Below are 13,997 nucleotides of genomic sequence, written 5' to 3' on the forward strand. Positions count from 1 at the left end.
GTCCAGCCCCCAGGACACTGCAAAGGGCTGAGAAGCACCGTGGCTGCAAAACAAACTAGAAATTAGGTGACCAGGAGACATCATGAACATTGAGGGAAAGCAGAAGAGGGGCTAAGAGACAACAAAAGACACGGAGGTCACCTGGACCTGGTAGACTGACTCCCAAGTCCATGCTTCCTGCTTTGTGCATCACCCGGCTCACAATGGAACTGCCTGGCACGCTGGAAGCGCTGATGCCTGCTGCACCCAGACCAGTTCCATCCCGGCCTTGGGGATCCTAGCAGCAGGAGGCTCCCAAAGCCCCCCAGACGAGCCCAGGGTGCATGGCGTTGTACTCACAGCTGTGCCTCAGCCTGAGTCACCCAGCTGCACCGTGACCTTTCCCAGTGGGTGTGACTGTGCCTCCAGGTCATGGGCAAACCTGCCCACGGACAAGGAGGGAAGTGAAGTAAGGATGGATTTGGTGATGTTCAGACCTCACTGTCATGTTGGACCCGCACCTCCTCCCGGCAGCCGTGCCTCGGGGGTGAAAACTGCAGACAGGGACCCCGACCACCCACAGTCCCTGCACCCGTGCCCGCAGTTCTCAGTCTCACGCCCCGGGCGCACGGGCCCGGCAGGTCTTGGGTGGGGCCCATCCTGGGACAGTCCCCGTCAGTCCTCGCGAGGTACAGAGATCGTCTCTCAGTTAAAGAAAACAGCCTTTTTCCAAGATCTCTCCCTCACTTATCTTTGGTATTTCAGTGATTGACAAACAGACAAAAATATATTTATTTAGGGATTATCTATATTGAAAACTAGACCTGGGACTTTTTTGTCTGTCAACACTGCAGTCATGTCAGCTGTTTGAATAAAAGGAGAGGCACTTTTCCGTTCAATCCGGAATGCTGAAAACTCTCCAGTTTGTATTCAGGGCGACATTTGGTTGTATTGGTGGTGTTGGCTGAATAAGTTAAACTCCTACAGCCAGGCAAGGAGAAGGCTGATTGTCTCTTTATTGTAAAGATTATTAGGAGGAGACCAGATATAGAATTTGTTTGTCTTTAGACTTTCCTGCAGAGTCAGAGCCATTCAGATACATTCCAGAAGTTTTGTTCAAAGCCAGTCCATGGACAACCTGAAGCACAGGGATGTCCCCTCTGGAATACTCATCTCATCGTTGGAGAAGGGCTTTGTTATCGATGGGGAATGTCCATTCCCCCGCTTCTCATGCCTCCAGAAATGTGCTCCCTTTCAACACTTTTGGACACTTATTCTTTGGGAAAATCACGCACTAGATCCCAAAGGCAATTCTCCACTCCTTTCTGAGAGACAGGAGGTGACCTACAGAAATGACCACAATTATTTTTTTAAGTGAAGTTATGCAAATCTGATAGACTAAAGTAAACGTTTCATAAAACCAATGACTGTTTAAATTGTAGGACTAAACTGTTTGTATATAAATATTACCTTTTATATTCCACTTGAGTTTTATGTGGGTGAGCACATTACTTTAATGACCCGCACTTAACGGAGGGGGGGCCGTTCCTCAATCCTCACCAGCCAGATGGCTGCCTCTTCTTGCATGAGATTAGAAGATGTTTCTCGCTCACCTCAATGCTTCTGAGGCAAATTAATATCGCCAGCTAAATTGCTTGTGTTTTTGGAATAAAATTTAAAGAGAATTTTTTTAGGCAATTGGTGTCACAGGTTCTCGGAGCAGACTGCCCTCTAGGTAGGCCCGCTGGTTTGAGCACTCGGTAATTAATGGAAAGAATTCTGTGTTAATTGACTGCTTCGGGAAAGGGAAATAGAATGACTCCTTATTAATCATGAAAGGAAATGTACGGCATGGAGGCACCACATTAATTGCTCTAACCGTGGAGAAATGTTAATTAATGAAAAGAATAATGATGTAAGAAATTAACTGCATAATGCTTGTGCTGATGGAGGCTGGATTTTAAGCATGTTATTTAGAGTGGAAACCACAAAATGTTGCCTTAAATAACAGATACACGGAAAGTTGTTCCACACAAATTTACGGGGAAATGTCTGACAAGGCTCCTGTCATCTTTGCTGGCAGAAGCAAACACTCACCCAGAGCCTCATTTATGTCAAGGACCACGGCCTCGTCCTCTGATCGGGGCTCCTGAAGTCAAAGCACCCCCAGAGCCAAACGAGGTCATTCATGTCACCACAGTAGGTCCCGCCCACTGCTGAGTTTGACAAAGGGGTAGGGAGGGAGAGTATTCTCCCCTAAACTGCAGTTAATTCAATTTCTGATATTTCCCAGCGAACATAAAGAAAAATTCCGATTCACTTTGGAGACAGACGTCTTTTTTTTAATCTGCTTTTAAGTCCCTGAGAGAATATGTAGCTTCCCCTTCACCCGACAGCTCGTTTTCCAGGAAAAGGATCCACGTTTATTCACACGCAGACCCACCGACACCCGTCCCCCCGACGGCAGAGAGGGGCTCGGGGTCACCAGGGGTCACGAGGCCAAAGCCATGCCCGGTCCAGTGTGCTGCGAGCCCCAGGCCAGCTCCCACCCCCCACCGCCAGCTGCATGATGGGGACAGTGACACCTCGGGGACAACGGGGCAGAAAGGCCCCCCCTCCTTCCCCAGGTGAGGCCAGTGAGCCAGGGCGCTGACGCCCCTCTCCCCCCCAGGTGGAATGTGCTGGGGCTGCAGGGTGCGCTGCTCTGCCACTTCATCGAGCCCGTGTACCTGCACAGCATCGTGGTGGGGAGCCTGCACCACACCGGCCACCTCTCCCGGGTCATGAGCCACAGGACCGAGGACATCGGCCAACTGCCCGCCTCGTACCGGCACAACCGGCCCCTCCTCAGCGGTAAGAACAGGTCCTCAAACGTACACATCCCTCTGTCCACAGGCCCCGAGATCCCCAGGGCAGGTTCTCCCAGTCTGGCCCGTGGCCATTTAAGACTCAGCGAGCAGAACTGCAGAGACCGGATACTTGAAAGGTCAGCTGGGTGCGGAGCATCTCCGGACAATGTTCCAGAGTGAAGCTGTAACAGGATGAGCCCCTCAGACATCACAGTGTCACTTTCAGGGCAGTGTCTGAAGGTGCCCAGAGAAATCCAGGCAATAAACACACGTGTCCAACAGGGCAGGGGAAACCCAGGGCCATAGGTCGCCCCCACCTGATCCAGGAGCAAATTCCTGAATGATCCCCCAGCACCAAACCTGGGAGGGGGATGCCGCCCCAGGCCGCCAGGGGTCACACAGCCGTGAACCCCTCTGGCAGCAGCTAACCTCTCAGCTCAGCGGGAGGGGGCATTGGGGAGGTAGCCCCACCCGCTGTGACCCCCGTAATTAACACGGTAATCCACTGCGGCTCCCTCCTGGGCGGTGCCTTGTCTCTGAAAGGGCTGCAAGCCGTGATCTGCGGTAGGGGGCCCTGGTGGGTGGGCACGTGTAGACCCACAGCAATTGGCCCATCCGAGGCTTAGACCAGATCCCCCGAAAGAGGAGAGAGAAGATCAAAGAGCCAGTCAACGGTTGTGGTAAGAGTCAGGCCTAAGAGTTACTCCCAGGACCCTAAGATTGTTCTCAGTTAGAAAACCAGGGGTAACGATGGTGCCCACGGGGTGGCGGTAACTCGCGGGGACAGCTCTCAGCCAGGCCAGCCCCCAAGAGAACACACCTCCCCACTCCCTCAACCCTCCCACGAGAGTCACCAGCCAAGGGCAGTATCACGGACCCCAAAGCTCAGACAGGGTGGAAGAGGATGCTCCCAGTGGGGCTGGGACCGCCCAGGGCTCAGTGGCTATGCCCCAGGTTTCTTTACACACCAGACCCTGTTCCTAAAATCTAAGGCCCTCTGCCAAATCTGGGGACCACGTCAGATTCCAGGGGCTCCCAGCATCCAGGGAGGGGACTCAGCAAACTACAGCGAGGCCATGGGAGCAGGGGTCGCAGTGCCCATCCAGGACCACAGCCCCACCTTCCCTTCCCGTGACTCGGGCCGACCTGTCGTGGAGGGGGTTCCCTCACCCCCGTCCTTGCCATGAACAGTGCCTTCGGATCTGACCCAAAGCTGTGCCCATGGCTGTGGTGCCCTATGTCCTGAGCCCGGCAGGTGATGGCCACGTACAGCCTGTGGGTGGTTCTCTTGGGGGGTGGGTGCCCAGAGAGGCCTGGTCTGCACAGTGCAGCTACTCACCCTCCACGAGTCCCCCCCAGAGAACGACTCCACCATGCAGGGAAGGGACCTAACTAAACCCAGCAGCCATCCCCGTCAACGTCAAGATGAGGCACACACCCTGTCACGCCAACCACGACAGCTGCTGTTACCTCCATTTATAAATGTGGAAATAGACTCACAGGAATTTAAGTGTGAAGATGGTCTATTTATCAACATGGAGCAAGGATTTGAACCCTGTTTAACCAGAAGGCCAAGCTCTCCCAACACACCCACTGTGACCCGTGGCAACGGCACAATTTCTTAACCACACAAGAATTAACAACACAAACAAGGCCAGCTGAGGAGGTGGCGACATCCACCTCGTAGGAGCTGGGGATGGGAGCCTGAGACCCACGCCCGTCTCCAAGGGGCTCAGTCCTGACTCACCATCGTCAGGTGAGGGACGGGAAGGTTTGCCTCAAATTCAACGTCTATGAAACCAGAGTCATTTTCTAAACGGTCCATAATTCCAGTAATTCTGATAAAATATCACTTTGGGCCCGGTTTCAACGTCTTTCTTTCACTTTCCCTTTTCTTCTTTCTCCTGTTCTTTCTTAAAATGTTGAAAGTTAATGACTTCCTGTGGTTGAGCAGCAGAAACAGCTCTGCAGTGGCCCCCAAAGACCTAGAATTCCTGTGTGGAGCTAAAAGCAAATGTTCAGTTCTTGGTTGTCTAAGTTAAATTTAATTTCCATCTATGTTGATAAGTCAGGTGACAACTTTTCCATGTGTCCAGCTCCTTGGGTTGCCACTTGCTTCCCAGCACCAGGCTCTGCTTCCCTGTGAGATGCTGCCGGGGCCCCTGGGCTCACCCACCCAGGGCCCTGAGAGGCCCCATGCAGCCGTCCAGTCCGTCCACTGGGGAACAGGAGGCTGGCAAGGGGCAGAGTGTGGATATGGGAGCAGCTGCTCAGGGGGCTGGATCCAGGGAAGGGGTCAGGAGGGGCGGGGAGGATGGGGGTGTCCAGGCTGAACATCCTGCAGCACTGTGGCCGTGAACACACATGAGACCTAGGTCCTTCTCTGCGTGACGCCAGTGGGAGCCGGGGTTGGGGGTGGAGCCAGCCCGTCAGCTGCGCGGGGAGTCGAGGGGCATGGAGGGCATGTGGCCGAGGCGCCGGGGTCAGTGCCCCTCCTCCCAGGCCACTATCCTGCATGGTTTAGCATCCTCGGCGGCCCCAGGACTCAGAAAGACCCACTCCCGGCTTAATGCTCTGCGGTCCTGAAATTCAAACAAGGGCCCAGGTTCCAGTCCCCGCTGGGCTCCAGTCACCTTGCCGGGTCGGCGCCTTGCACCCTCAGAGTTCGCTTGTTTTCACTCCATTTCGTATCTTGTCAGCCAGACTGTGACCCTGGCGTCTGCCCTGTGGGGAGCAGGCAGGCAGCAGATGCCCCGTAAACGCACGCTCTCAGCTGGCCTTTATTCGGCCCCATCTGTTCACCAGTCCGCGCGACAAACATCCAGAGAAAGGGGGAAACGTGGGCAGAGTGTTATTACAGGACAGCCTTGCATTTAAAATCCTTCGAATCCAAGCCCCAGTGATGGCTCTCGGGCCAGCCGTCCACCCCGTCCCACCAGCGCGGGAACCGTTTCCCGCCCGCCCAGCCAGCAGCGCTCACGCCCGGCGCCCCGTCTCTCCCGACAGGAGTGAGTCAGGCCGAGGCGCGGCAGCCTGGGAAGTCGCCCCACTTCAGCGTGAACTGGGTGGTGGGCACGGCGGACGTGGAGGTCATCGACGCCACCACCGGGAAGCGGAGCTGCGGCCGCTCGTCCAGGCTCTGCAAGCACAGGCTCTCGGCCCGGTGGGCGCGGCTCTACGGCAAGGTCAGTGGGGCTGGACATGGGTGGGGCCCAGGGTGTGGCCACTTGGGCAGAGCCAGGGTGACACGGGACACGCACAGCAGCCCCTGTGTCCCTGCCCGCCCCCAGCCAACCCCAGGTGTGGCCCCTCCGAGTGGGGCCCCCGACCCGCAGCAGGGTCTCATGCTGTGGCCCCAGAAATAAGTGGAAAGGGGCTCACTGGTGAACAGCTGTGGTCAGTGCAGCCCTTGAGAAAGTCCATAGAAACTTCGGAGTCCATGTCATTCCAGTTTAGACAGAAGGAAATGGATGCCCAGAAAAGTTAGGTGTTCCCCCAGTTACACGGCAGTGAGTGTCAGGGACGGACTGGCCGGCCAGTAGCAGGTGCCGCCCCCTGCCGACCACTTGCCCCGCTCACCGCACCCCTGACCCTGGCGCACAGGTGGTGAAGCCAGGCCGGGTCCTGCCCCGCTGGACACAGGGGCCAGTCCCGGTCCTCCCAGTGGGCTAGCAGGCGACTCCACCTGGGACGCTGCCTTCATTCCCTCGGCCCCCTCGGCCTCGCCACCCACGCCGATTTGAGCCCCTAATCCTCCTCGAAAAAGAAAAACATTATGCACAGCTTGTGTTGTTAATAGCAGACAAGTTCTGTGTTTATTTTTTTCATTAATCGCTCACACTTCTTGTGAAGCAAAGTCTCCCTAATTTCTACTGTTACTCTCTTTCTTTTTTTGGAATTTTATATGAAATTTTATTTATCAATAGATCAAATTAGAGAGAATAGATATTTTTCTTTGTTACTGAGGCATAATTGACATATGAACAGTGTATATATTTAAGGTGCACAACTGGATATTTTGATACGTTGTGAAATGACCCCAGAATTGTACTAATTGACTCACGCAGCCCCTCCCATCATCCTTGTGATGAGAGGACTTAACCTGAGATCCACCCTCTTGGCAAACTCCAAGCCCACGTGATGATCTCGCTGCTTTTCTGTTTAAAGGAAGAGAGAAGGAAAAGTGACCGGCAGGCCAGTGCCTGCTTGCCAGGCTTGAGCGGTCCTGCTGGTCGGGGCCCGTTCCCGGCGAGGGCTCACCCGTCCTCTCTCATTCTGTTCCACAGCTGAGCACACGGATCCCAAGCCACGGAGACACGCCGTCCATGTACTGTGAGGCCAAGCTGGGGGCACACACCTACCAGGCTGTCAAACAGCAGCTGTTCAGAGCATTCCAGAAGGCCGGCCTGGGCACCTGGGTGAGGAAGCCGCCAGAGCAAGACCAGTTCCTACTAATGCTATGAGGCCCCGGGCCGGCCCTGCGCAGTGGGTGAAGCCGTGTGTGGGTGTGGCGTGCCCTGACGGTGCTGATCTGTGCTGTGCATTCGTTTTCCTTTGGTGTTCAGAAACACACGCGTGTCTGAAGCTCAGATGAGCAACTAGCCTTGCGTTAGGGACATGCTGCTTCTCCGACGGCCGCTCCCAAGGTGCCAGGACCGAGATCGCCCACCACACCTGCCTACGCACAAACAGCTCACCCTCCTCCTTGTGTCCAAGGGAATTTCCATTTGGGCCAGAGGGTCTGAGTGGATGCCTTGAAAAGCAGTGCCGAGGCTTGGCCGGTGAGAACCAACCAGGCCCATCCCCGACGCTTCCCTCCCCGCCACACACCCCCTGAGCAAGGGGTTCCCATGAGCACAGCGTGTGTGAGACTTCAGGATAAGCCACAAGTGAAGAGAAAAGCCATGGGCTCCTCCCCAAAGAAGCCAGTAAGGATGAGCTATCATGTTCATTACTATTTAAGTTTTTCACTCCACCTCCTTTCAGAAGGATTTGAGACACATGATATTAAAGAACCCCTAAAAGAGGACCAGAGAGTGAGACCATTCTTGCAGAGAGCAAAGGAACAGTTTCCAAAGCACCCGGGAGCCAAGATTTAGGGAGTGAAGAAACCACTGCTACATGTCCTGGTGACAAGGGTCCCAGATGCGCAGCCGCCGGACCCCACGCCCATGGCTTGACGCAGCTGCTTCCCTGGCAGATGATGACCCGACCACATGGACAAGGTCTGAGCTGATAGGGTCCTCCCCAGGGAATCAATCAGGAAACCAAGTCCCAGACCAAGTCCTGCCTTTTTAACTGAGTTTTATCAGAAAGCAAGCACAGAAACTCACAGAATTGTCCCCTTAGGCCTGAGGGGCCTCCAGCTCTCATCTCGGTTCTCTGATCTCCATCCTGAACAATAAAAAAATTCACTTAAAGCAGCTGCAAAAGTGCAAGAGGCAGAATTCTCCCCCCTTTAGGTTCCCCCGAGCACACGGGGCGTCCGGGGTTGAGTGAGGGGCGGGATCCTGACCCCCTGTTCACGCAGGAGGGTGGCACCCCCGTGACATCTCAAGTCCATCATATGCCTTGAATTGTTTCACCGCCGAGGACTCATTTCTGGCTCCATCATGCTGGTTAACCAGCCTCTCATTCCTCCATCTAAATGATCCACATCTGAGATTTATCGTCCAGAATATAAATAGCAAAGCTCTGTAGCAGCCTGAGCACCTCACTTAACCCAAGAAAGGCAAGTGCAGCATCACAAAGATCTCATAACAACGGGGCAAAAGCAAAACAAAGTGAGTTGTAGGTATTGTCACAAGAGAACAAGAAGTAGAGATACTAAGTATGGGGAGAGAAACTTTTCCTGGGATTTAATATAAAGTCAAACTTACTCAAGTTCTTTTATAAGAGAAAACGGGCCGGGTATTTGACAACTTCTCCAGCATAAAGTTTCAAGAGAGATGAAAATGATTTTGCAAATAGATGACTCGTATTAATCTTTCATACAAATTGAGGAAATAAAATCTTAATTCAGTACAAAAGCTAGGATCAAAAGGCCAGTTTATGTTAGTTTCTGATCATTTGACGTGTCACCAGGACAAGGCTTAGAGAACCAGCGGCCTCAGGACTGGTTGTGACTCAGACACTCTGAGCCCCGTGTCTGGAGCCCTGCTCTGAAAACGGGAGGCACAGTCCAGTCCTGGCTGGAATCTGTGACCAGAAGCTCAGCTCACAGCACTCTGAGCTGTTTCTTGGAGACGTGGTCCATGCTTTGTATGAAAGAGCTCCTACTACAGGGAGCAGACGGCAGGGAAGATGCGGGGGAGCCGACCCACAAAGGGACACAGAGGGCACTGCCCATGGGACCTGGTTCTAGGGGCTTGGAAGGTGCCCACCCACCCATGATGAGCACCCCACAGGGTTCGAGGCACTGGCTCTCCAGAACCACACAAACTTCCTCATGTATAAACATCTGCTCCTGGAGAAAGCCACCCCTAGCACCCTGGTACCCATTAGCACCGGTGTGGGGACTTGTCTGTCGGGTCAGGAGGGTACTTCTCGGAGGGAGAGATGGATGAGAGGAGAGTCCCTACGGCAGCAAGAAGTCCAATTCAGGGCCTGGAGCTTTGCTGCAAGTGAGTGGGAAACAGAGAGGGAGCTGGGGACGAGGGACCCCGGGCTCCGGGCACAGGCGGGTGGGGACGGGACAGGAGGGCTGGGACAGCCAGAGGCCAGAGGAGGGGGCCCCCGGGCTCGAACCCGGCACCAGGGTAGCTGGAGGGCTTGGCTCAGGTCAGCCCGAAGCCCAGAGGTGCACCACTTACGCAGGTCCACCTGCATCTTTCGATTAGAAAAATTAGGGGAATTCGAGTCCAGAGGAGCCCGCACACCTCCCCACCTGGGTCTCTGTGAGGAGTACAAACACTTGAGTCACCCTGAAAGCAGGACGGAGCCAACAATAGGGCCCCCCACCTGCCAAACCAGCCTCAACCACCATCCTGCGTCTCCGTGATTCACACTTGCCCTGTTCCGTGTTCGCATCCACCCTCCCACTAACATCCAAATAAAGTCGGCAGCACCTCCATCTGCCTCCCAAGCCCACACCACTTCCCGTCAGGGAGAAAAACGTAAGCAATGTACAGTTCCCAGCCTGGTCCTCCTGGCAGGACCCAGCCCCAGAGGGTCAGGAGGTCGGTGGCTCCGCTTGTCCCCTCCCAGCACGTGATCCCACAACGTGTGATAGCAAGTTACTGGATTTAGGATTATCTTTGGGTTTTGTTTTTGCTGAGCAAATGATTTGCGGGTCTATTTTGCAGGTCTATAACTGTTGTTTCCTTTTTGTTCCTTTCTAAGTCTGAATGTACCCATCTGGCCACTACAGTGTCTGATGTCTGCTGTTCCTCAGAAACGTTGACTTGAGTTGCTTTTCAAGGAAACACAGCTCATATTTTTCCCAAATAATTTTTTTCACAGAATTCTGTTCTTATCAATAAAGTTAAATGCTTTCTTTCTTTCTTTCTTTTTTTCTTTGGTATAGTGTTTATCATGTCTGGAGAGCCATAAAGAGTAAATACACGGTGTATCAATGCCCAGAATAGAGTATTTTGATGAAATCCTATTTTTAGATTAAAAATTTCAAGATGTGTCTATAGTATCTTGTTTTAAAAAATTTAAAAAGACATTTGAAACTTAAAAGTAGACATTTTTAAATTAGAGAAACTTCTATACCCATTTTTAAAGAAGCCATTCTAATGGAGTCATCGAGTTGGTCCAAAATACAATAAATAGCACTTTCTAATAAGACCAAAGGAAAGTTAGGAAAATCTCTGTTTATGTACCACGATTCGATGGCTGTGACCTCTTTTGGCAGAAGCCTCGTTAACACCCAGCAAAGCTGGGTGAACCCTGGCTGGTTTCCCCACCACCCTCCCCATCCAGGAGCAGGGACCCACCGCCCGCGCATGTCGAAAGGCTGTCCCAGCTGAGTCCTTGCGGGGGTCAGGGGTGGGGTGAAATACCGAAAGCTCTGTGATTCAGGAGGGACAGACCCGCGCTCCAAGGCCCCTCCGGGCACAGTGACGGGCGCTCGCGGGGAGGGCGGTGGGAATGTCATGGCTGCCAGGTATCCGCCGCTGTCCGCGGTGCTGACTCACCCCCAGCTGCAGCACGGCTGCTTCTGGGAACGCGGGGACACTGCCGGCTCCTGACAAGACTCCCCCACAAATTCTGAATCAGATCAAGTAAAGGATGGTGGGGTGTGAGGGGATGAAGAAGCAGAAACAAGAGACAGAAGCAGCAGCCATCGAGGGGACGGCTCTGGAAAACCGCCGCGATGGGGCCACCGCCACCACGGCCCCAACCTACCTCTTCTCCCTCTTCTTTCTCACATTTCCTCTCCCTGCCCGTCCTCCTCCTTTTTTCTTGGCTGACTCCCCGTCCTAAACCCCTGGCTCCTGGTACAACCGAACGTTAAGTCTCAGGCCCGTGTCCACCCCTGAGCCCCACTTCACTGACCTGAGGTCAGGCCTTTGCTCAGGACTAAGAGGTCCTGGCGTTGTTCTGTGACTTCTTGTCCAGAGGGACCTACCAGTCCCTTCAGCCCCCTGGAGCCTGTCCACCAAAAGGGACACTGATGCCACAGCTTTAGAAATTTAGACCAAACAATATCACTCCTGCAGTGACATGCAGGCAGCATCAATCCCTGGGGAAGGAAATACCTAGTTCCCAACTCATTTCAGAATCAAAGGTGGAGAGATGAAATATCCTCTAAAGATAAAGACAAATGATCTGGATTCTAGGGCCTCTTTTTACACAGGCACTAGATTTCTATCACTCTGCCGTGTAAGCATCAGTAAAAAAGGGAGAAAAAAAAACTTTCCCAGCAGTGCCCAGTTAATTTTCAGCATTTTTTAAGCAAAATGAACTTAATAAATAGTAATTCCTAAGTGAAGGTATGTACATGAAAAGCATGATTGAATGGCAATATTGTACCAATCGATGTACATTTGTAATATTCGTAAAAAAAAAATCCAAAACCTTAAAATATGAATTTACACGTTAATTTACCTCTAAGTTCTGTAAATTGCACTTCAGTAAAATCTGAGAAGTGAATGTTTCTGTTAAGTGAATAAAAATATCAAGTACAATTGTGCTTTCCTGGGGTGTTGGGCCTTTTTCATCAAGCAGAGTTCTAGGGGTTCAGAGTCCACGGAGGGTCTGCCCCCCACAAGGAAATGGCACAGTCCACTCCAAAACCTTTTTCTCCTTACAATGATTACACCTGTGTGTGGATGGCCCAGGTGCTGCCCTTATGGATTTACTGTCAGTGAACTACGGAGAGTATCCCAGGGCCGGGAGTGGAAGATGCCCCCATACCCCGACTCAGCATCTCAGTCCCTGGGGCCTTCCCTCCAGTTTTCTCACTGCCGCGTCCTCTGCCCACTGGTGTCCAGGGCCGCCCCTGAGGGGAACCAGGGAAGTTGGAATATTTCAGTGCTTCAAAAAAACACTGCACATACTTAAGGTGTTCTGAGCGCTCCCCCCAGATCTGCACATGAAGTGTAGGCATGGCCATCATTTTCCTGCAGAATACTAAGTCAGGTGGCTATCGGGCATGGGAAACACCTAGAGCATCACCCAGGGGAGTTCACAGTCCCAGTTCTATAGGACTCAGCACGGGCTGGACATCCCAGAGTTCAACTGAGCATCTCCCAACAACATTCTCTGCCCGTCCACAGGCTGGCGGAAGGGACTTCACTATTTCGCTTGTCACCCTAGAGCTGGAGCCAAACACGGGGCTGGTGAGCTGCAGTGTGATGGTCGCAGGTGAGCTTTCATATCCAAAACAGCCTCATCCATCCGAGTCTGAAATCCTAACACACGTTCCTCTCGGGCAGGGTGGGGATTTCTTAAAATGCTTTTCTGTCTATATTTATTTCTCATTAAGCACAGCGAGGGTGTGAGATGTCAGGGTGGAGGCGGAGGTGGGGGCAGAGGTAGGGGAGGACGGGATGTTCTGAAGATTCCTTCATCCTCAGGTTGGGTGGGGGGAGGGCTGGGCAGCTCCTCACTTTTCAAGTCTTATGGTCAGTTGCCCAAATAGAGAGGACACTTAGGGCCACACCTGCCAGCCAGGGGTCTCCAAAAAACAGACCCAATGGGACGTGAATATAGAGAGAGATTAACTTTAAGGAAGTGGCTCGTGAGATTGTGAGGGGAGACTCCCCCTGTAATCAGGCTTCAAGCAGAGGTCTGGAGGCCCACTCAGTCTGGAGGAAAAACGAGCCAAAGGTGAGGAAGGACGCGTACAGACTAAAGGGGATGACAAATGGCCCCCTGGTTGCTCAGGACTCGGAAGGAGAAAGGTTGGAGGATCGGGGGAGGAAGGTAGGTGGGGCTCAGGCTGGAAGCAGAAGGTGACCATCATGGTATCTCAGGTGAGGCCACGAGAGCATCCACGGCAGGCAGGTGACAGCCTGTCCCTCTGTCCTCTGACACTCTGGGGCCTCACAGAAAAGTTGCCACAGGGGTGCAGATGGAGGCATTGCATGGACCACAGGGTGTGGGTCCTTCCCCCAAGGCTGCTGCAGCCGAAGCTGAGCTGGGTGATCACACCTGCCAGCACGAGACCAGCCGGCACCCAGCAGCAAGTGGATCAGGTCGGGGTCCTTCTTCCCGGAAAGGCGGCCTGATGAGAGCGTTTAGTCTGGACACTGGTGCCACCCAGGAACTGAGGGCCACGTCTCAGACCGAGGGACCCCCCTGACGTCACAGGAGGTAGGACGGTGACTACGTGACCCACCACGGAGCAGACCACGGAGTGGTGAGGTGGCCTGGAAGGGGCAGCAGCGGGAGGCACCCCCAGGTGGGATGCTATCATTCACGACGTAGTACCAACTGTAAACCAACAGAGCCGTGTCCCCATGGGGGGAAAATAGGTTCTGGAAACCAAGGGGGAGGAAGTGGACCCACTTCCACGATTCCCTTAGGCACTCGGAGAATTCGCGTTTCTCAAACCGCCACTTGGAAGGATGCTTCAGCCAGGGCTGTGGTAAGAGCCGCACTGTTCCCAAAGCAACAGCTGTTTCTGGGTCACTGCAGGCTCCCCATGCGGTGGACACGCAGGAAGCAGGAAACCGACCCTTACTGTCGTGACTACGTGATGGGGTGGGAAGGAGGGCT

The 13,997-nt window shown here is 53.5% G+C and overlaps 1 protein-coding gene across 1 annotated transcript in view; it reads left to right on the forward strand.

The window, feature by feature from the left end:
* ADARB2 (adenosine deaminase RNA specific B2 (inactive)) overlaps nucleotides 1-7,291 on the forward strand; it is a gene marked incomplete at both ends in the record, with an annotated part of 372,267 nt that extends 364,976 nt beyond the window's left edge. Inside the window, 3 exons of the mRNA XM_079700997.1 lie at nucleotides 2,651-2,832; nucleotides 5,835-6,013; nucleotides 7,115-7,291. Of these exons, the coding sequence (XP_079557123.1) occupies nucleotides 2,651-2,832; nucleotides 5,835-6,013; nucleotides 7,115-7,291 (538 nt within the window). The remainder of the gene's footprint in view (nucleotides 1-2,650; nucleotides 2,833-5,834; nucleotides 6,014-7,114) is intronic.
* Between the last annotated feature and the right edge of the window lie 6,706 nt (nucleotides 7,292-13,997).

This window comes from Hyperoodon ampullatus (genome assembly GCF_949752795.1).
Source record: "Hyperoodon ampullatus genome assembly, chromosome: 3".
NCBI lineage: Eukaryota > Metazoa > Chordata > Mammalia > Artiodactyla > Ziphiidae > Hyperoodon > Hyperoodon ampullatus.